We start from the raw sequence: 23,108 nt of genomic DNA, 5'->3' as shown, positions 1-23,108 counted from the left end.
TTTTGTAGGTTTAAGTACAGTTCCCATTGGCTTTGGTCACAGGTCCTCAGTCCTGCCAAGGCCCTTTGCTCAAAAAGAAAAGAGAATGCAAATAATGGTCATTAGCTTTAAATGCGGGTTGAAGTGATTTGCCTGGAATTTTGTGACTGAAGCCTGTATGGAAATCAGTTTCCCACATAGCCTTCAACTGCTTCAACCATTACACCTTAATTTCACTTCTTGTAATCTTATGGCTCACTCACTTTATAGCTTCCAACTTTTGCAGCAGCCAAAGAATGGATCCAGCAGACACTAATCTCCTTTGTGACACGATGCCAGGCTTTTAATTTTTTTTTCAGACTGATATCCATTTGGGCCATCAGCATGGGTGGGATGTTTGGTGCTCAGCTCTGCATTAAGTAGCTGCACTGAACTGATCTCCTCCAGCGAGCACTCAATTAAGTAGAGTGCTGTGTCTGAATATGCCGGGTCCTGTCCAGGGAATGCCGTCAGTCTCAGGGTCCTCCCAGCACTGCTGTCTGTTCTAGCCTCATAGCTTGTCTAGAGCCAGTTCTGTCCCACTCCCCTCAAATCCTTTCTGGATGTCTTCATCTCCCCTACCTCACCTGTCTGCCTCTCCAATTCCCAGGCCTTCCTCGCCTGCCTAGACAGCTCTTTCTTTAGCTCTCAGCCCCAGACTTTCTATTTAGAGTTGTGCTCCCTGTAGGTAGTTCTCAGTTTTAGTTTATTCCAGCACTTCCTCTGGGCTTTTTGTGCCAATTTGCCCCCAACCCTGGTAAAGCAGTAGTCCTGTCTCCTGAGAATCTTCCACTTGTCCTTTACTTTTGGTGGTTCTTTTGTCAGGACTTGTACTGGAGCAGAGGTGGGCTGATGGTCCCCTGAGGCAGATGACAGCCCAGGTCTATCAAGCAGTCTGTTGATGAGCCATTAATTCCATACCTCCCACTTGTCCCCTGATGAGAGCCTATTTCTGCAGTGCTGCCTGGCTGCCGTGAGTGAGATCTGAGGTCTCTCTTGAACCTGCTTCTCTCATCCTCTTAAATATGTAACTTGGCTGCCAAGTCATGGATATGTACTTGGCAGCCTGCAATAGCAACTGGAAACACAACATACACAATACGATTGTCAAAAAAAAAAAGGGGGGGGGGGGGGGGGGACTGTAGAGAACAGAGTCAGCTGAATTTTCAGGATGATTTGAGATTCTTGCTTAGCTATTCATGGACTAATTCTGTTAGCGTGGATAAGCCTTTAAAGAGTACCTGCAGGAGAAAAGATGCAGTGTCTGGACAGCTGTGGAAAGTCAGTCTTACAGACTGACCTGTCTAGAAGTCTTAGATCAGGTATTTTCATTGCTTCCAAGTACATACCTAGTGTAGCTGTACCAGGAAAATTTTCATAGACTTTGACTGTTTTTCACCTTATAGCTGATCTGATCTACTGAGAGCTATGCTCCTGCCCCTTTGCCTTTATCTGCATCTCCTCTGGCCCTCTCTGACTGCACCAAACTGATGTGAAGCACTAACTCAACAGAACACTTCTCGTTTACTTTTGCTGGATTACTCTTTTGACAGTTTAGGGAGCCGCCTTGCTGTGGGGCCTGAGAAGATACAGAATAAACACAAAGATAAATGATGGGAAAAGTTACACGCGAGGAAGAATGCCTCTCTCTTCAACAATGAGCTTTTAGGCTGGCTTAGCTGTAACACAAAACCTCACCGTTCTTGGGACTTCTACCAGCAGGAAGTACTTTTGTTGATATAACTCGTAGCAATTTGGGGTGCCAGCTAAGCAATACCAGTTGTACAATGACACTGTTCCACTGCGAATGACTTGTATGAGACCTTTTCTGCTTGTACAGCATTGCTTCAAAGTATCCCAAAGATCAAAAACCCTCCCTCAAAACCATGACCTTAAGCGTCCTGCCTTACCGTATGGGAATTGTTTGCAGGGGGAACTCACAAATCTGGAGCTGCCTGCTTGCATAGGGACTTGAGACGTGTTGCAGGAGACTTGTGACTTAGCAGTTACACTTTTATATCTTGCAGAGGCCCAAGCTAAAGGATGTGTAATGCTCCAGGTGTTGTACAGACATCCATGCCCACAACGGGGGGAATGGGTACCATCCTGTGCCAGTGACCAGGAGCACCTCCGTGGCTCCCTGCCTTCAAAGGACGCCATAGGCCCAAACAAGTGGCCACTGAGGTGGCACTGCACAGGAAACACTTAATTTCTCTGTTTTGACTGAAAAGTTACCCAGGGAAGAGGCTTGGTGTGAAGGAGCTGAGCATGTGGACCGTGAGTCTCTGTGCGTGGAGCAGGCCGGAGGGGACTTTGTGTGCTGGGATCTGCAGCTCCCAGGGGACAGCCGGGTGTTACCGGGACACTGCTGTAAACAGAGCCAGCCTGAGCGCCCCGGCCGTGTCCCAGGCAAGCACCATGACCTCAGTGAGTGTCCCCACCTCGCCCAGCTCCACCTTGTCCCTCCTGCCCACTTCTGCCTCTGGCAGGTCCTGGGGACAGCAGGAGATCCCAAAGGGGAGGGTGGGCAGGGCAGCCCTTCAGCCATCATGTCAGTGGGAACCGAGCTGTATTTGTAAGACACGAGGGTGGTAATTCCTCCTGCCTGTCCTGCTGTGGTAGGCGCTGCTCTGCCGTGCTACCACATTTTCTGTTTTTTTGTTCACAGTTCATAACCCCTTGTGTCTAATGGAAAGGTGTTGCATTTGTGCGGGCCTTTTCTTTGTGAGTTGTAAACCAGTATTTGAAAGCTGGAGTTGAAGACTAAAACTGACAGGTTTAAATAACCGCTCTTTGTCAAAGGATTAGGGCCATGGTTTCCTAATATTCATCTCTGTGGTCTAACCATTGCTCGGGCTGCTGGCTCCTGACATAAAATTATTTTGGCGTTCTACTACCAAATGAGATTGAGCAAGAAGCTGAGACTTGCATTGCTGTCTGTCTGAATGACACCAGGCAAAAGTTCACAGAAAGCCTGCTTTCACCTGGTTTAAGTTTTAGGCAGAAAGATTTCAGCAATAAGATGGATTTTACTTTAAAGGTGACCTGCAAAAACCAGTTAAGAGTTTGCAAGTCTCTTTTGTTAATTAAGAAAGGGGCTAATTAATCTCTATTTTTTTTTATTTTTTTTTTAGGGGATTTTTGGTTTTGTACAGATTTTTTTGAATGTATGGATACTGTAAAATCCTCTATTGGTGATTTTGTTCAATGTCTCCTGCTGGGTCTATCTGGTGTTGACTTAAAGTTCTCAGGACATCAGTAAAGTGCATAACTCATTTACTTATTTATTTTTTTTTTTTAAACAAAGATTTCCTTTCTCCTGGTGCTTAGTCACCATAATTACACAAATGCTATCAAAACCAAATAAAAGTGATACGTTGTATAATGCAGGGCTCCATTTGATTTCTCAGTCTTTATTGATTCACTGGCATCCAAAGAACTGATGTTCATTGGCAAACTTTCAAGTATTTATTAATAACCTGAAAGACATAAAAATGGATAGATCTTTTGTGTGTATGTGTGTGTATGTGTGTATGTGTGTGTGTGTGTGCGTGTTTTATTTTATGCTGGCATCCTCTAATCAGAGAGAACTTCTGTTTAAGTGACTCACAAATAACAACTCGGTGAAAAGCAGTTTTAAGAAAGATACGTAATGGGCAATACACACAGTGCTCGTGTTCTAAATATTTTGTTGAGCTGGGCTGAGAGCAAGAGCATTGTGTTTCTGACGTGTAATCTGTGTGCTGTTTTCTTGCAGACAATAAAGCTAACTTCAGGCGTGTGGTACTGGAAAGATGATACTAATACACTTGAATTTGCAAGGTAAAAGAATTCTGTTTGGTTTCAGATAGTGCAGGTTTAAGGCCTTGATTCAGCTGTTCCAAGCAAGGCAAAATCAGTCTAACATTGCTTTGGCTGAAAATCAACTCCATGACAAATATACATTTGTATTTATATATATTTATCAAGACTGGAGCTCTTAAATGTTACTCCGTGGCATTTATCCCATCATGTTAATGGGAAAAACAGAAATATGCATTTGTTCTGTACTGTTCTCAAGATGAATCCACTTCAGAGGGACTGCTAAAAGTGTGTGGCAAGTCCTGCTCTGTGCTACAAAGCCATGCAGTGCAGCAGCAGTGCTAAAAGTGAGGGCTAAATGCCATCCCTGGCATCTACAGGTGGAGGTCCACTGAGTATATAGTCTGAAGCTCTCTGTGTTATGTTTGGCCCTGCATGGCAGTGAGCACTGGAGGACTGCAAGTCCTCCAGTTTTGGGAAACAACAGCTCTGCAGAGGTGTAAGCTCATGTACCTGCACTTTGAATTTGTGTGGCAGCTGTGGATTCAGACTTCACCTGGCCTGAAAAATTTCCATACATTTAACCACTGGTGAGAAACAATATCCTCTGCTGCCCTCTTCCCAGATGCAGGGCAGGCAGTGCACAGTGCAGTGCGGCGTGGCGTGGTGCAGCTGTGTCAGTCGCCCGCTCCCTGCTGCTGCTTCCCTGCCCTGCTGGCATTTTCCAAGCCTTTGTCATGGCAGAGCTGGGCTGCTCACCTCTTGCCTGACCACACAGCTGTTGTGGGTGCCTTTCATGGTCTGAGTCTCAGCAGCATCAGCCAGCTTCTCTCATGAGCTTGGGGATGCTGCTGACTCTGCCCAGTGCTCTCCGGGACAGGAATGAGTTTCCCAGCCACGTCTGCTGCCTCTGCCCTTAATGAACCCAAAGACAAGGTTTGGGACTGAGCAGTTTGCATTTTAAATCTATTTTCTGAGATAAAACTCTCTTCTGTCTCCCTACAAGAAGAGAAAGAAGTAGTAGAGCTGAAGGTCAGGAGCGTATATGCATTAATCTACTGTGAATACATTTAGGCTGGAAACTAGAAGTCCCTATTCATTGGTGTTGTCAGGACAAGAGCAGGAGGGTAAAACCACTTGAAACATGGGTGACGTGAAGCGTTTAGGTGACACAGTGCTTATGATGGCAGGAGACAGAGCAGGAGGACCTTTCCTTACTTTTTGCTTCTCTGTTTTTGAAAGCAATGTCTCAAGTGGACCTCAGCACCACCCAGATGTTTTCTCAGTGTCAGTTAGAGGATGAAATATGTATTCCTTTGTATCACGGCATGTTGACCTTTTTGCACTGCTGCTAAAAATGTAAATTCATGCCACTGCATGCTCACACTCTCTATTTCAGCTCCAGTCCAGCATCTCAGGAAAACCTTAAGGAAGGAAAAAATACTTGCTTTCGCGAAATATGTGTCAAGACATTAAAGAGGTATGTCAAGCCGACTGACTTAGCTCAAGAAGGAACAAAATTATTTGGGTGGGAATATTTTCATCCATTGTCTGAGGATCATGTCTGAACAAAACACGTGTAACAGGGAGCCACCTGTCATTTCAATAGGGTGGATGAGTGGTCTGAACACAAAAACAGGGCCAGACATGCCTGGTGTTGAATGCTAGCTCAGGCACTAGCCTGCTGTGAATTTGGTAAAGTCATTCTGCATCTTTGTTGCTGTTTCCAGCTCACTCAGAAAGAAGTAATAATTCTCATCTGCTCTGAAGAGTATTGTGAGGTAATTAATTCATCTTTGTAAGGCACTTCAAAGATTAAAGTATTATTATTATTATTAATTTTATAAATCCACAATACGGTGTAGCTGACTTTCATCCATTACTTAAAACCTCTTTGATCTAAATAATATAGTCGCAATTTATTATATTAGCAACTAAAAGGGCAACTTCAGAAGCAAGCTTGGAGGTGAAATGTCCCATTTCTCCTAACATTCCCAGCCTGTTTTGTGGTTACAATAGCTGAAAGTAAGTTCAGGCTATCTGCCAAACACATTTCACTGCCTGACCCTTTGAAATTGTGTGCAATGAGGAAAGTGCATACCAGGTAGATAATGTGACTGTTTTGTGACTGGAATTAACAGTGTCCTTAAATGCTATGTATTGGTCAACTACTAGCATCTTCCAAGATGAATGCAGCGCAACGCTCCCTGAAAAAAGGCTGGCTGACAAGGAGGAAAAAATCCATAGGCTGTCAAAATGGGTACAACATGAATATGTGACGTTGGATGATGTCAAATGTGAGTAAATGTTGGTATCTTGTATCAGCAAGGCATTGCCCACAAAAAACAGAAAACTATTTCTACTAGCAGCTAGCAATTTTTTTTGGAGGAAATACTATTTTTGTCCTCTGTGTTTTCAGATGTTGCTTTACTTTTGAAAGAAGAAGAGTCAGAGCGCATGCTACCTTTTGCCACAGTTATGGGGTATGTTATGTACAATTTGTTTCAAGAATTATGTGTGTGTGTCGGGTAGCTGAGAGACTGGTGTATGAGAAGTAGAATGTGAAATATCAGCGGCTTAGAAGAGGGGTTTAGTGTGAAATAACACCAAATGCATTTTAACCTTGGCATTCAGAGAAATAATCCCATCACTTGTTTGGAAGCCTTCCACTCTGTTAGCTAAAGGGAGCCAAGAACTTGGGCCTAAATGTCCAAAGGTTGTTATTCATCTTACCCTAAGTTAAATTCCACGTTTACCAGAGCATCCACAACGCTGCATGCACTGAGTCCCTAACATGACCAGGCATCTGGGCTGCCTTCTTGTGCAGCTGCTGTTCCACTCAGAGCTGCAGAGCTCATTAATTGCTGCTGCTGCTTATCAGTGTTACTTCTCTAAATGCTAAAAGCAAGGAGGCAGCCAGCAGAGCATCACATCTCAGAGGCGTATCCTTGAGATCGCCAGGGCCATACGCTGGCTGCATTACTTTGGATTTAGAAATATATCTGTAGACTTTGTTGGGCCTTAGTCATACTGTACTTTGACAAGAGGAGAGGTGTCCCAGTTGTCCCACTTTTCCCATCTTCCTCTGAATGCAAATGCTGCTTTTTCAGCATGTTCAGTGGAGAAACTGTGCTTGCAAGAAGTAAGTCTGATAATACCCAATTCAATCCACTGTTCAGCGTGTATCTTGGACACTACTAGTATTTCTCTAAAAGCCTTCAAAGTCTCACTGCAGAGTGGAGTGTTTACTGTGAGTGGAGTGCTTACTATGGGTCTCTGCCACACAGCTGATATTCATTATATTGCAGGCCTTGAGCAGAGACTTTGTTCTTCATTGTAATGGTCTGGTGGTGTCTATATCTGCAGACCTACAGACTTCCCAGTGACCTTTCTACCTTTCATTTAGGAATAAGAAACTAGATGAGTTCCTCATGGCCCTGCTTTTCTACTTATCTTTTTACCTGGAAAAAATTGCCCTGGAAAAGGAAACCACATCCTTGATTTCGTGAGTACAAGACATTAGGGTTGTAAGTACCCAGAGCTTGCCCGACTTTAAGTGTGTAAATACCCAGACTTTGCCCTGGGTATTTATCTCCTCAAGAAAATACTGCAGTCTGAATAAATCATTACCATTACCCAAATGTTAAATCTGTGTGGGTGCACTGAACCGAATAACCATCCCCTATTGCCATTTCCCAATAACAGCATTAGCATCCCGTCATTTCTGCTTGCAATACAGAGCACCTCTGAATCACAGCTGAGTGTGCTGGGCGTTTAGTTGTGCTGTGGGTCACATTGCTCCAAGATTCCATTTCTAAATACTTTGCAAGGCAGGTTCAGATGACTCTTCAGTGCTAGAAACATGTTACAGCATGAGAAATATATGCTAGGAAAGCAGTTTCCAAGCAAGGGTGTGTGACCACACTTGCTACCTTGCTACGTGGAAGTAGGGATGCCAGAGGAACAGTTTAGGAGCTGCTGTGTTAGAGAGTTTTATGCCTTGGGAGAAAGTGTTACTGAGTTACAAACCATGATTATAAGAAACCTTAATGATTTGCTGGACTCTTTAATAGTCTCTGAGAATTGATTGACCATTTTATTAAAACACGTGATAATTACTTACTTCACAATTCATGAAGCCTTGATATACACAGGGGCTGATTTATCTGGATTGAAGAAAAGACTGCAGGAGGATTTCTGGCCTTAAGGAATTGATTTGTTCCACATCTGTAGATTGACAGGTTCTCATTGTGCAAGGAATATTTCATAAATAAAGAAAACCATCAACGTATTTTCAAACACAAAAGTCCTAGATACAGTTGCGGTGATCTGGGCTGAAATTTGCAGAATGATCCCTTTGTTCTTGGCTGGTAAAGGACAAGGAGGACACTGCACTGGCTGTGGCATCTCAGCTTGGTTCATATCATCAGCTGGTGTGGCAAATACAGAAACAGACTGAAACAAAGAAGAGGATTTGGACCTATTGCCATACAGGTTTATGTTTCCTGGGTCAAGAGGGCTCTGATTAGTAGCTACCAGCTATAAACACTGGTTAAACTCTGCCAGAAGAGACATTTTGCTGTATTAGGTCATGCAGTGCTCACAGCATGACTGCTGCCTTTTGGTGGGAAACATATACCATCTCTGAGCTTCCCAAAGAAAAAATCTGTAACACTGTTTTATTTAGATTCATTGCCTCCCCTGAAAGGAAGTGGCTTGCTTGCCAGGATTAGCTGCATGTAGTGTAACATCAGAGAAGCTTAAAGAATAGACATTTACCATGCAGAGGAGGAAGTCAGGATATTGATCCACCAAAATATAAATATGAGGAAGGAAAATAAAATGACAAAAGGCAATTTTAGATTTTACTTAATGTTAACATTTACCCTTAATTTTTCTTGCATCTTAGCTGACTTGGAGGAATGAGAAGATATTAATCATGGTGTGTTTCTGGTATTGCATCTTCATTCCCTGTTCAAGACCCCTCTGTTTCCTCTGTTATCTAATTCTGAATTTGGTATATGTTATATTTCAAATCAAAGGTAGCAAGGACTGTTTATTTTTTTCTTCTGTGGACAAAAGTTCTGGAATGGTCTTCTACTAGAAAGTTATGGGGGCAAGGGAGAAAAAGGGAGAATTTTTTTTATTATTATTATTTATTTATTTTTTTCTTAAAGTGGAGCTCTGCGAGCTTGTGAAAGGGATTTTTTAAACCACATAATAAAATCATAATGACAGAAAATTACACTTGTGATAAGAATCCTTGGGTATGTGATATGTTGATGTATTTGAGAGGATGTGAAAGAAGATTGCATAGCCATTTGTTTTCCTGTACTTATCCCACTTAAATCCCATGCTCAGGGCTGTTGCTAGTTGTTTCTTCAGGAAGAAAACTCCCTCCCCTTCCTCCTAGATGTAATTTAATTTTGGAGCCTTTTTCGCTTTCCTGTGTAGTACTGGCTACGTGCCACAGGTAGAGACAGACTGCAGGCAAGACAAGCTGGTACCATTTCATGTGTCTGGTTAGTGACACCTATAATTTGCTCAGAGTTAAACTGACAGACAGATTGCTCGGAGACTGGGCTTGGTGACCTGCCTAGTCCTTTAGCAGCCTGATGTTCCTGTATGGTGGACACATCCACGACCGTGCAGTCCTTGAACTGCTCTTCTGGCAGACCCTGTGTGCTAATGTAGTAATGCAGAAACAACAGCACTGTTCATTCCTGCTCATAGTTGGCGTTTTTGAAGTTCCTGCCATTTGGGCTGCCTGTTAAAGATGCCCATCTCATCTATTGTGACTGTCCACTGGGCTTGATGGGCTGAATAGCTCAACTGTCTTGAACCTAGGCAGTGTAGAAGTACTCGTGCACAGAGCCTCAAGAAAACATCTAAGACCATCTTTGCTTATGAAGTCATTGCTTCTGTGCATTAAACTTTCTTATGTCAAAAGGAGTTCCTGTAAGAGAAAGTCATCATGAATCTGGACATCTTTGACTTCTTGCGACTTTATCTTCTCTTGATGCTATGCTGATTCTGGGTAAATCCAAGATTTGGGTTTTCCTGGCTTGTTCTAGATTCAGGAAGATCTTGTAGACAACCTCTAAAGAAACAAACCCGTTTTCCAAAGCAGTGGGCATGAAGCATTGCTCCACTGGAGACAGCCTGGGAGTATTCACCTCTGAAATATGTGACTCTAAGAACAAAAATTAAGCAGTAGTGAATGAGACATGAATGGAACCTGGGCTATTATTTCTGTCCTGCATTTTCTTCCCCCTTAGTTTCTATATGTTTCTGCTTCCAACACTTTCATGTCTTTTGAGGAAAATTTGCTGAATTTTATTAGCAATTATCCTTGAGAAGCCCAGAGTAATTGTACTAATTATTAAAGGTGGATCATGCAGGAAGCTTTAGAGCTGGAGGCCATCAGGGATGGGACAGATAAAAACAACTCTCCTGAGTGTGAAAGGAGGCTGGTAACTTTTAGGCCTGTAGCGCTCCCAGGCCCTGGGAGACAGTCGGGTGGATTACAGGGGAAGCAGAGGAAATAGAAAGCTCTTTGGTTTGGCATTTCCTTAGCGTTTGATCTGAAGTGGTTTAAAATACAGGCTTGTGGTGTCAGCCGTTCCTGTTTAGAGGCCACCCCAAAAGCGCTTCGTGTGCCTTTTTGAAGAGAAGTAAGTGCTGTCTCTGAACGAGCCAGACCCACTGCTTCAGGCTGCCCAATGACAGTCTGTGCCTGGAGAGATCTAAATGCACCTCCAGGGCTTTCATGTAGGCTGCAAAAAGGGTTCATAAGCTATGTAGGATCAAAGACGGCAGCCTGAGAGGCTGTGGGCACAGAGCTTGCAAGTTCTGTAGGGCAAGGGAGACTGTCTGGGCCCAAGCCCCAGGCCTGGTGTCCCCACCAGCACTGCAGACCTGTGCTGGAAGCTTCTGAACTCAGCCTTGCTGCAGAGGGGTCCCCTGATGGTGGTGCCATGGGGTGTGCTGGTTTATGTGCCTGGAAACCATGTATCCACTCTATGAAATCTCTCTCTCTCTCTTTTTTTTTTTTTTTTTTTTTTTTTTTAACAGGACTATGATTTTTCTGGAGAATAAAGAAATGGATGATGTGTTGGTGAAGTTAGCAGTGGCCAGGATTTACCTTGCCAAGGTCTACAGTAACTTTATCCTCGGAAGAGGCATGGCACAGCGGAGCCACTCGCCTAGAGGAAAGTAAGCCAAGGAAAGCTCTTCCTTCTGGGGACCCTTGTCATGTCAAGGGTCATGACAGCCCAAGGCCAAGGCCCCTTTTGGGTGACACAAGTCAAAGCCCAAGGTAACATGTCTCATGAGTCAAACAGACACTGGGCAAAGGGACCATGAGACAGAGAAGTGTCCTGATCTCCCAGCTGCTCTAGCTGGTAACTGGCTCCAGAAGTGTTTCTGGTGAGCTGTTGCCAACTGGTTCGGCCACAGCAAGTTGCAGCACAGTTCTGAATACCAGCCTGGGAAGCTCTAGCCCTGGCATGCGGAAGGCTTGCTAGGTAGACACAGCAGGAAACTTTGATAGGTTCAGTGTGAAAGCCAGCAGTGCAAAAAGCAATGCCAGCTATGGATCTCACCCGTGCCATTTTGACTTACTAAACCTTGAAAGCAAATGTTTATGTGCCTGCTGTTTGCCATTGATCCCTGCATAAATTTCCTCCTACGCCAAGTCTGAAATAGCATAAGACTACTTACAGGTGGAGGAGACCATGCTTCTGAAGGGCAGCAAGTGAAGGGACTAGAGACAAGAAAAGGTTGTGCTTAGGGACTGTGGGCATTGGGAGTGTAGGACCCTACCTCTGAGCAGGGAAGATGGTGCGTGGCTTTTTCGGAGTGGTGGAAACCAGTAGCTCTTTAGATGCCATGGACCCAGCTAAGGACCAAAAGGAACAGAAAGCTGTAGTGGAAATTTAAAATTAAACTGAAGGAGGTACAAATGAATGAGAGGGTGTTTTAAAAGGCAGAGAAACTAGGGGAATTATGAGGCTTGGAGACAAGTATGCATGATGTTTTCTTTTTTTTTTTTTTTTGGCAGTAGCTAGTCGCTGGGACCTTCTCAGAGCAGTTTCAGGCACATTTTTTTCAAAGTCAGTTGGTGTAAAACGCTGCTACAGGTTCTCCAGAGGAGTCACAATCCTTCTTCTGTCTTCCTGCAACAGGGCTCCTTCGAAGCCTCACTCCTGTCTGGGGCTGGAGGAACCTGGGTTTCCTCCAAACCAAGAGGAGAAGGTAACCTATGAAACAGTGAAGGCCAAGGGGAGCTGGAGACTGCTGTCCCCATAGGGCTTTCATTTTGGTGTGCTCCCATGCCACAGGGCACTGGACCCTGAAAATTAACTGCACATTCTCTCAGCTTCCTGGCATGTTGGTATTTCGGGGCCAGATCTGGAGCAGGGTTGTGTGCCACATGCCTGCTTCCAGATTTCTGCTAAGGCATCCAGCTAACCTTCTTGCTGGTTGGACAGGGAGGGTTGTGACAGCATTTCATTGTTTCTGTTGGGTGGCCCTAATGTCAGCACTTATGAGACTCAGTTTGAGGAACTTACTGCAAAAAGCAACTTGAATCCAAGGACTGGATGCAGCTGGATAGAACAGCATGTTTTGCATAGAGATCTAGTTAGCTCTGCTGCCTCTGTGCTCACTCGCATTGTCTGGTGGATGGGAATGTGCAGGATTGTGGCAAGGAAGGGGCAAAAAGAACAACAGCTTGGGAGTGAGAGCAGAGAGATGAAACAGGAAACTGTGTTCTTTAATATTTCCATCACAGTGGGGGTTAGAGGCTGACAGTGGGTTGGGACGCTGGTGTCTGGGCTGTAAAAACACAAAGGCTGGAAAAGGGCTGTGTCCTAAAGCATTCATGAGGTAAGGTGCTGTATGAAGAGAGACCTGACTGGGTTACTCATAGCAGGGTGGTGGTAGCTGACTGCAGCTGACTTCAGAGTTAGGCTAATGCTGGCATGTTACAATGTATGGCACTTCCCATAGCATACGGCAATTACATAAATATAATCTCTTCCAGGCTGACTCAGTTTAGCCTTAAATGTTATCTGGAGCCTCCCAGACCATTATATGAACTGCCAAATATGAGAGCTAAGGGACAGAACTGATTAACACTCTTAATTGTAAAAGATGATTAGGAACTTTTTAAGCATACATTCTTCTGGGTGTAAAAGGTCCTTTGTCAAAATGGAAACTGTGGCTAGGACTACCTTTGATGATTATTTATTTATTTATTATACCTGGAAAATGTTTAGATTAAAAAGATGAGAAATTATTGATAATGTAAAACTCACTCCCAGCTTTACTATATTTTCTTATAACCCAACCATGTTTTCATGCTGGTATTGAAGCTTTTCTTTTCCTTGTAATTCACCATAGCAACATTTTAATTAAATCTTATACTATATTGAGAAACTGATCTTCCAAATGACCCTTCCAGATCTTCCAAATGTCTACGTGTTCATATAAAATCATTGATTTTTCATGTGAAGACTTTCTCCAAAAGTCTCCCAACTTAAAAAGGAAGGCTTAGATGGAGGACGTCTTCATCTTAACAATTTACATGATTTGTAAAATGCAGTATTAAAATCCTATCTTGATACCATCCCAGACTGGAATTTGAGAGAGTTCCTCCAGACCTGTTATTTGTGTATGTTAGCATTAGTCCTTTTTTGCCTCCAACGCTGAGGAAGGAATAGGTGTGTCTGGCTTTCTCCTTTTAAGTTGATGGAGGTTGTGCAACCTTTTTGTGGTGCCAGTTTCCTTATGGGTATTTGTCATAATGGGAAAAATACAGAGTGTTCCCAAAGCTGCAAGCATCGATGGCACAAATAGTTGAGTTGGCCCTTACTGATCCTTGATGCTGGCTTGATCCATGAGCAATTAGAGTCACGGCTGTGGTCAAAGGAGCTGTTAAAATGGCACAAGAAACATTGCCCTGTGTGCCCCTACACAGAACAGTAGTTCTTGTAGATATCTGAAGCCATCCAAACTCCATGCCTACAGCACCGTCTGCCCTTTGCGTTGTCCTCCTCTTCCACACATGAATTCATCCTGTCACCCTGACAGCTCTAAGAAGTCACTGTTATATTTCTGGAAGTCATGATGCTCTTTGCTCTCTCATTCACATATTTCTTACAAGTCCTGTCCTGAATCTTGTTGCAAGTTTGATGTTTTCCTAACCCTTTTTGTATTTTCCTAGGTAATTAGCAACTGTGCCCTAGACATGGGAGGTGCCTCCTGCTTCAGCATTTATTTTAGGAAACTTTACTTCAAGCAGGTCTCTTAGCTTAATACCTTACTTGAAGGAAGTAAAGCACTGGGGAAAAGAAGGGTGGAGACCCCTAGCATTATGTAACTCTAATTATTGCTGTTAATTTCTGTTGCCAGCCTCCACATTGGTTTCTCTGCTAAACTGGGGAGTGGTTCTAAGATAATGCATGAGCTATCTAATGTTAAAGGTGAAGCAGGGTTTTACATTAAGGTTTAAAAAGCTGGGGGTCACATTAGTTCCTCTGCTCTGATATTCTGAAGACAGAATGTTGTGATTTTCCAGAATTCATAAGGAATCAAGTTATTTGGGAGATCTGCTTGGGCAGATGGCTGTGCCATGCCCGAAGAGTCAAGTTTCTTTTCCCTTGCACAAGATGTGGGTTTGGGATCTCAGCTGAAGTGTCAGGAGGGTATGATTGGTGAGAGCTGGGCAGGGAGATATGTGGTCCTCCTGATCAAAATATCAATAAATGAAGGTAAGAAGATGGTAAATAGAGCTATGGAGCTTCAGTGATGTTTCTGGGGTGATGGCAGCTGGGTATACCCAAACTGTGTGGAACAGTTGATGCTATCAGGAAGGTTAGGGACATTTCAGGAACTGGTGAGTTGACACAGAGATGGAGTTTATTGTGCATCTGGCAGGACTGTGGAGATCCAAAGGCTGGCAGAGAAAACTTGCTTTCCCTTCCACAAGGGTGAGCCATGCCAGCACCAGGAGAACTGAGTGGCTGCTGGGATGTGTGCATCACCCTCCACTTTAATGGCTGCTTCCATGAAGGACGGTCATTTGGCTTTGCATGAGAATCCCCAGGCTCAAGTGGGTGGTGAAAGCATCTCTCAGGCGTCCACTGCACAAATTGCTGCTTCTTTAACAAAGGCCCTTTGTCATTTTCGTACGTTATACATTTCTTCTTGGAGATGCATCAGGCATCTCCTTCCTAGTTTTCAAGCATATTGTCTCAGCATTGGCCTTGCTTTGTGACCTGGGTAACTTTGCTCGTTGCTCTTCCAGTGATGTCAGGAAGAGTTTTCTATTCACTTCAGTGGGAACTGGGTTAGATCAGAGCTGACCACTTTTGAGAGGCCCAAGCAGAGAGCTCAGCTCAGATAGCATAGTAGGGGTGCCTCCCCTGCTCATAACATCCAGCTTTGTTTTATTGGATTTAATTAACTGAGCCACACAATATTTTGCCTTTTCTCCTTCTGAGGCAACGCAGAGTTCTTGTCTTTCTCTTAGACAGTAAGTCTCTGCATGCTAGTAATGAGGATTTACCAGCACCAACTTTATTGCCCTGGTGAAATGCCAGCTTGGCAGCAGCCCCATGAGTCATATTCAATGCTCTGTTCAGAGGACTGAAAGGACGTCGGCTGCTATTAATTTTGTGCTCTTGTTCACTGCTTTAGGAGAACAACATCATTACAGAAAGATCGGAACTTCTTTGAGGTAAGAAAGACACAAAGATAAATGGAGATTTTGACTGAGTGTCAGCACAGACCATGTCCCTCTCTTGCACATTCAGGTACTGCAGACAGCCTGCTCCTTTCCTTTTGGTCCTCCCAGTGGTTTACTTGCAGGGCAGAGCAGTACCTACAGTAAACTTTTACTTCTTGGGCCTAGATTACAATGTCTCTGTAAAATACCGACTTTTTGCCCTTCAGCCCAAGCCTCTTCCCCCTTGGAGCCCTGAGCTGGGGAATTTCAGTCCCTCTGTGGCTCAGAGCCCAGCCAGTTCCCATCACAGCCTGAGGTCCCTCTGGGAGGTTTGGTCTATAGCTTTCTTCTCATCATTGGCCTCACAATTTCATCTCTCTAGGTAAGAAATTTCACAGTCTTCTTTCAATTCCATTGTGCTTGGCAACATTTTTAGATGCCAATAAGCTTTTCCGGCCTGCTACATACAGCTCAATGAGCAATTTATGAGCCTCACTATGTAGCAGGGCTTTGGCAAATTAATACAAAACAGCTAGGCCAAAATTATACTCTGTACTTCACAAACTGGGCAGCCTTTCCTTGAAATGGGAACTGTGGATTCAATTCCAAGGATAGACAGTGATACCACCTTTTCAGGAACCTTAGTAGAGACTCAATCTACTGGGGGTTGATTCAACTTGTGCCAGGGATCACAAATGTTAAAATGGACTGGAAAGCTAGATCTTCCTTTTTAACCAGCAAGCAGATACGTGGAGGTAAGACACACTGAGTTCATAGTTGGTAGTAATGTCTTCCATGATCACAATGCTGTCATTTGGGGTGGGAATCATCTTGTCTAACTCCAGCTGCCCAAACAATAGATGTCCTGTCTGCCGAAGCCCTTAGGCTCCCTTAGGTTGACAGTCGATGCAGACAAAGGGGGTGAATTGTTGCTTTTTGAGACAGATGTGTGTGATAAGAACCCCACAGAATGACTCATCCCACTAGTCTCTTTCCATTCATTATTGAAGGAAACTGGATGGCAATCCCAGGTTCACTCCTTAGTTCCTAGCAGCAAAACTAAGCCACATTGGTCAGAGTTGAGCAAGACAAAATCCATCTGAGCTAACTGTTTCTAGCCTCATTTGTCTGCAATCCTTTTTTTAAAAAAAATCTGCTTTCAAATCTTCAGTGGTATTTGCTGAAGTTTGATGCCAGACTGGTTGCTGACTTTTCAATGGAGTCATGCCAACCTGCACTGTGGGACGTGGTGAGATTCTGAACCTTTTCCCAGTGAAAATGGGATCTGTGTTTTCAATTTAGGGCTTCTACAACTTCTGCAGCTATGTGGCTTGGCTTGTGTTCAGACGGAAGCACTTCCAAGTGATTCGGGAAGAAATCGGCAGGCTTCTTTGCTCTGACATGTTCAATCCCACCTTAAGAGACAAGAACAATTTCTTGCAGGATGCAGGCAAGAGGACTGCTGATGCAGATGCAGTGAGATTGCCATGTCAGAGGTATGTCTGACATACTGATGAGCCCTTAGATAACGTGCCCTGTCCAAATACACTGAGATAACAGCTGCATTTGTTTTCTTTCAAGGCAAGCCCATGCCAAGCATCCACACATAAACAGCATGGTTCACCAGCGCTCGCCCGTGCTCAGCACGCTGCTGCCCTTGCCAAAGGAGAGTGCTCATTACCTCTCCCAGAACCACTACTGTCGGGGCAGGGACCCGCGCCCCTGCTCGTGTGGCAACCTGCCGGACTTCTCACAGCTGTTCACTACCAAGTGAGGGGCTATTTCTCTGCATAAATAGATCTGGTATTGCTGGCAGGGAGGATGTCCAGCAGCTAGCTCTTCCTCACCAGGAGAAGGGCTCTTGGATGCGGGACTTGCCTAGGCAAGTTAGAGAGGAAGAAGAGAGTAAGGCCTGAGTGAGCCTGAGTGAGCCTGAAACTTGCAGATGAAGTACTCTTGGCTAACTGTTGGCAAAGCAGCTACTGCCCATCATACTGCTTTGTTAAAACTATAAAGTTTTTTTGGGAAAGCAAATACGCGTTGAGATAAATTTGAACAAAAAACAAATTCAAACCTCTCAAAATCAAAATGGAGTGTTTATTTTTTTCCTCTCATGATTCATTACAATTTTTTATTTCTTCAGCATTCTGATCTGACACGACCAATGTATTCTATTCTGACAAAGCTGTTTTTTTTTTTTTTTAACTATATTGCACTTTAAAAATATAATTTAAATTGTAGTACAGATAGAACCTTTTCTTCCAATTCAAAACAAACACAAAATTTTTCAAGCCTGGATATGCCATGAAAGAGATATTCCATTTTTCATCTACCCATGGTTAACAGCAGTATTACTACAATTCTTTTTATGTAATAACTGATGCAAACATGAATATTGTAAATCAGTGTTGCTCTGCTCACGCGTATATAAGGCTCCCTGTAAGACTTCCCTACGTAAATCGTCTTTTTCTGCCTGGAAATTATAATTTGAGAGTTGCCTTAGTTTTTCTGGATCTACCAGAATTCTGGCAATCTAATGAATGCTACAACACTCTACAAGCAAAATTGTCAGACCTATCCACAACACACAAACAGCGAGTCCAGTATTTCCCTGGAGAGTGAAATTTGCTACAAATGCACATCTAATTGTTTTGTGCATGCTTTGGAAGTTGGGTGGCCCCTAAGCATCTTGGAGTTATAACCTAAGCACAGTAATTCATGTGCAATATAGCCAACCTTTCCAGGAAGTGCTAAGTTTCACTTGGACATATGTAATTCATGTTGTGTGCATATGTGCTCGAGACAGAAACATGACACGGTATGCAAGGTGCTGAGTGTCTGTGGTTATTTGTTCTTCCTTGGAGGAAGCAGATAATCTTGGCATAGTGTATGTTACTTACAGTCCAGCTAAAGGAGGCAACGTTCCTTGCTGGTTTACCTTGGAAATACTACAAGTTGTTCCCCCTTTTTCCTATTTTCCTCTGCTTCATTGTGTCAAGCATATTAACACTATGTTTTCTAACAGGGTGGGCATCATTGGAGCTCATTGTAGTGAGTTAAATTCCTGTATGCCCAAGTCTGACGGGACAATGGAGGAGGACGAACAAGAACAAGAAGAAGGACAAGAACAAGAACAAGGAAGACTAAGGAGTTGTTCCTCTGTCCTGACAAATGGCCTGAATCAGCCACCTCTGTGAAGCCCTCAAAACAGGCTTAGTAGTGAGAGTGCTGTATTCTCAAAAGCAATGGCAGAAGATGATTGCAATCTGAACATCTTGCATTTGCTTCCATTGAGTGGCATAATTTCGCATTGCTAAGTAAATAATTTTGAAATTGCAGATTAAAAGGCAAAATCGTTTGTCAGAAGTGGGGTAGTTTTACACACAAGGATCTGTACTGGGTGACTGAAGAACTGGACTGTAATTCCTGTTTCTGGCACTAACTATTCCTCTCATCTTAGTGCTTTCATTGCACAATTTCTGAGAAGACTATTTTACTGACTTACTTTGGGAAGTGCTTTGACACCCGCAGATGAATATGATTATTGATTTTAACGTCAACCCTCTTTTTCTACAGGGTTAGCAAAGCAACGAGGAGACAGGACTTACTATAGTCTAAAAGTTCCTGGAACTGTACTTTTAAAGGAAATTACTCTTGAATCTTTACTATATTGATTAATCATTTTTTTGGTTTCCATCATCTCTCACTTTGTTCTTAGCCTGATTTATGATTCATTGTGAAAAGAGTGTAGCAAAGAGGAACACTGTTTTTTTAAATATCTACCAACTTTCATTTTATCTTTTTAATAATATATATATTATTTTTATCATTGATTTTACATGATTGGAAAAGCAAATCTTAGAAGTTCAAAATCAAAATATGCAGATAGGTTGTCAATATCTTGAAACATAATGCGTTCATGATAAGAAATCATGTATCACTTTACCTACAAGACTGAATATCTGTGCTAATCATTAGCATCAGGAGGAAAAATTAGGATGGAATCCTGGCCTTTGCATAGTCCATAAGAATCAATGAAAAAAAAAAAAAAAGGATGATTAAAAAGTGAAAGAAAAGCTGAGAGGTAATATTTTCAGCATTTTTAGAAGTTTGCTGCATAAGTGATGGTTTGGAAGTTTTTCAGTGAAATGTATTTCTGCTAGATAAAAATAACACCACAATTTTCCCTTGCAATGTGTGGTTCAGTCTTTGAAAGGATGAAGGTTTGCACTGGAATTTTCATGAGGAACTTAACTTCTGCAGTTACCAATAGTCCAGGGACTAGGTCACTTACGTGAGACGTTCTTGAACCACCTTATTGAGACAGACATTTGAACTGCAGACTCACAGCTGTTATTTAGTCTCTTCACTTAGGCTGGCACATGTTATTTTAACACCTAAATGGCATTGTGGCCTAGGCTTGTTTTCCATGTGTCAGCTGAGTCCTTTTTTCATGGGATGAGCTGTGGCCTGCAGTTTCTCTCTCAAGATTTTCAGTAGACAGCTGTTCTTGTAGAAAGCAAAAATGTGTTTGAAAAATCTCTTTGAAATTTTGTGAGGCAGAAAATACATTATCTCCTGAAGGAAAAATACATAAAAATATTAATTTAAAACTCTGTGTGATACTGCTATGTCTTCTTCATACACATGATGTGGAGTGGTGCACTCTTTATTCAAAACTAACATTTCTAGGTTATACATTTGCATTCATTTTGGGCAGGCAGATTAGTGCTCATAATGTCTGAAAAATGGTGGTAAGACTTTGAGATGGTGTTTTAGTTTCAGGTTTCCTGAGAGCTCAGTTGGGCCAAAGCATGTGCAACTGTTTTTCCAGGCTGCACAGGTGACTCCTGGATGGCACATACCTTGCTGGACACACAAGAGGCACTTGTGGTATCACTGCCCTGCAGCAACAGTTTCTCTGTTGAATGATGTAGCAAGATGTTGGCCAATACCTGGAGCTAAGGGACACTACATCACAGCTTCCTTCTCGTGGTCTTGGGAGAAACCTTTTGGTTTCTGCATTAGGAGACCTCTACAGGCCAGAGGCTAGGCAGTGTTTTGTCTCTCTAAGGGTGACGTTGTCCCCTCTCTGATCTGTGGATTGACATCCCAGGACACTAATCCTTGCAAAAGCATCTTGTCATGTTCAGGCAGACAGGCATAGTACAGGGCCTTAGAAAAGAGTAGGAGGGAAAGGTATTCTTTGCCACCTCAGTCCTGCAGTTGTGGTGGTTTTACTTGGGTGGGCGGCCGAGCTCCACCACAACCACTCTCTCACTCCCCCTCCTCAATGAGGAACGTGGAGAAAATACGATGAAAGGGGCTCAAGGGTTGAGATAAGGACGAGGAGATTGCGCAGTAATTATTGTGATGGGCAAAACAGACTCAGCATAGGGAGACAGTAAGATTTATTGCCTTTTACTAACGAGCTAGAGAAGTGAGAAACAAAGGAAAGAAAATAAAAGCACCGTCCCCCCCATCCACCCTCTTCCACCCCCTCCCCCCGAGCGGTGCAGGGGAACGGGGGAATGGGGGCTATGGTCAGTCTCTAGCGCTTCTTTGCCGCCGCTCCTTCTCGGTCACTCTCGAGCCCTGTGCTGTGGGGTCCCTGAACTGATCTGGCGTGGGCTTCCCACAGGCAGCAGCTCTTCCAGAACTGCTCCAGATATGGGTCCGTACCATGGGGTCCATCCCTCGGGAGCAAACTGCTCCAACCTGGGTCCCCCACAGGTAGCAGCTCCTGCCAGATCACCTGCTCCTGCGTGGGCTCCTCTCCACGGGCTGCAGGTCCGGCCCGGAATCTGCTCCGGCAGGGGTCTTCCACAGGCCGCAGTCTCTGTCGGTGCAGGTCCACCTGCTCCACTGTGGTCCCCTCCACGGGCTGCAGCGTGGAACCCTGCTCCACTGTGGTACTCCATGGGCTGCAGGGGGACAGCCTGCTTCACCATGGGCCTCTCCACAGGCCGCAGGGGACTTCTGCTCCGGCGTCTGGAGCACCTCTCCCCCTCCTTCTTCACTGACCTTGGCGCCTGCAAGGCTGTTCCTCACTCCTCTCACTCTCCCAGCTGCTGTGTGGAGCAGTGTTTTTTCCCCGTCTTAAATATGCTGTCACAGAGGCGCAAAACAACATCACTTATTGGCTCATCTCTGGTCAGCAGTGGGGCCCTTACCAAACATGGGGCAGCTTCTAGATCCTTCTCACAGAAGCCACCTCTATGGCCCCCTGCTACCAAAACCTTGCCACGTAAACCCACTACAGCAGGGCAGTGCAGTCTGTCGTGCTTGCTAATAACTGGGATCTGTAAACAAGCCCCTGCAGTGCCTGGGGCAGAGATTTCACAGAGTTACACACTGTGGTGGGCCTGGGGCAGCCGCAAGAGGACAGGAGAAGACCGAAGGGTGGGGCAGACACTCACATAGGCAGCAGAGCTCCTGGATGCGAATGAGCTTTTTGTGCAGTGTCACCTACCTGCAAGGTCTGTGTCACTGCAGGGAGGAGAAAGCACTGAGCAGCTACCAGTGGTGATCAAAAGCAGCTGATGAGCTACTCAGACTGAGAGATGATGCTCGACATGATATGCTTGTCCCTTTCCAGCTTCAAGGAAGGATCCTCACAGTCTCCTTAAGGGGAGTGGCCCCATTGGGATACTTCCTCACCATCAAATGGAGAGCAACAAGTGACTGACTGCTCTTGCAAGCTCTTTTCCTTGGACAAAAGGCAGCTCAGTTACTTCTGTCTGCAGCTGTAACACACCATCAGGCTCACTCAGGGTAAAATCTGATGGCCCTGGTGAGTTCTAGTTTGAAGACACTGTGATAGCAAGGCAAGCCCTCAGCCATGGCTTTGGGCCTATGCTTCCTGTGGTAATCTAACAACATCCTTGAACTTTCCAGAAAGGATTGAGAAATACCTTGAAGTTCAGATCCTTTAGTCAGCAGAGCCCTTTCCAGGTCTGCCTTCTCGGTGTTGAGTGTCTGCTGCTTCTGAAGCAATGTACGTCTAACACGGACAAGCCATGCTTGTTTCAGCATGTAAGCAAGACCTGGCAGCCTTTCACACATGACAATGAGTCATCCTTCCAGCAGGAGAGAGTGAGTCAGAAAGGGCACTTGACAAGCTTTATTTATCAGTCTCCTGTTATTTGGCCCCGGAGAATTTTACTCTGGAAAACCCACCCTTGTTAATGAGAGGGAGAGCTCAGAAGCGTATCATACATCTACCAGCTTTTATTTCCATAGGCTTTGCATGCCGTTTCATATTAGGAAGTCACAGCAGGTTGGCCATTTCCATGAATTTTTCTTTTTAAAGGGATTCTGAACATGCCAGTGATATCTGAATAACTTGCCCAAGCTAGGATTACCGCAAAGAGTACAAACTCAAATGCTTTGGAGTGATTAAAAGAGCCTGGGGGCTCTGTGCAACAGCATTTATTGAGTCCCCATTTACTTTCTTCTCTTAGGGCTGATTTGCTCAGAGCTTTAATTGAGTGCTGCTAGAATGGCCTGGTGTCTTGACTGGTTTTTGATTATGGCTCTGCCACTCACAGGCTCCATA

At 44.1% G+C, this 23,108-nt stretch overlaps 1 protein-coding gene across 1 annotated transcript; it reads left to right on the top strand.

Annotated features, from left to right (window-relative positions):
* The first annotated feature begins 3,670 nt into the window (after positions 1-3,670).
* PPP1R36 (protein phosphatase 1 regulatory subunit 36) lies at positions 3,671-20,135 on the top strand. Its single transcript, XM_035328785.1, has 10 exons — positions 3,671-3,840; positions 5,219-5,299; positions 5,995-6,116; positions 6,239-6,302; positions 7,226-7,324; positions 10,894-11,034; positions 15,523-15,562; positions 16,853-17,046; positions 17,132-17,320; positions 18,576-20,135. The coding sequence occupies exons 1-10, from the start codon at positions 3,671-3,673 to the stop codon at positions 18,745-18,747; spliced, it is 1,272 nt and encodes a 423-aa protein (XP_035184676.1). The 3' UTR covers positions 18,748-20,135.
* The last annotated feature ends 2,973 nt before the right edge of the window (positions 20,136-23,108 follow it).

The sequence above is a fragment of the Oxyura jamaicensis genome, chromosome 5, assembly GCF_011077185.1.
Source record: "Oxyura jamaicensis isolate SHBP4307 breed ruddy duck chromosome 5, BPBGC_Ojam_1.0, whole genome shotgun sequence".
In the NCBI taxonomy this organism is placed as follows: domain Eukaryota; kingdom Metazoa; phylum Chordata; class Aves; order Anseriformes; family Anatidae; genus Oxyura; species Oxyura jamaicensis.
The sequence above is the reverse complement of the archived record's forward strand: the minus strand, read 5'-3'. Positions and strand labels throughout refer to the sequence as shown.

Bases quoted from the DNA above. Each gene is read 5' to 3' on its own strand.
- PPP1R36 (XM_035328785.1), top strand. From the start codon at position 3,671: ATGGGCAATACACACAGTGCTCGTGTTCTAAATATTTTGTTGAGCTGG. The intron at 17,047-17,131 runs GTATGTCTGACA...TTTTCTTTCAAG, and splicing joins GTGAGATTGCCATGTCAGAG to GCAAGCCCATGCCAAGCATC. The intron at 17,321-18,575 runs GTGAGGGGCTAT...GTTTTCTAACAG, and splicing joins TCACAGCTGTTCACTACCAA to GGTGGGCATCATTGGAGCTC.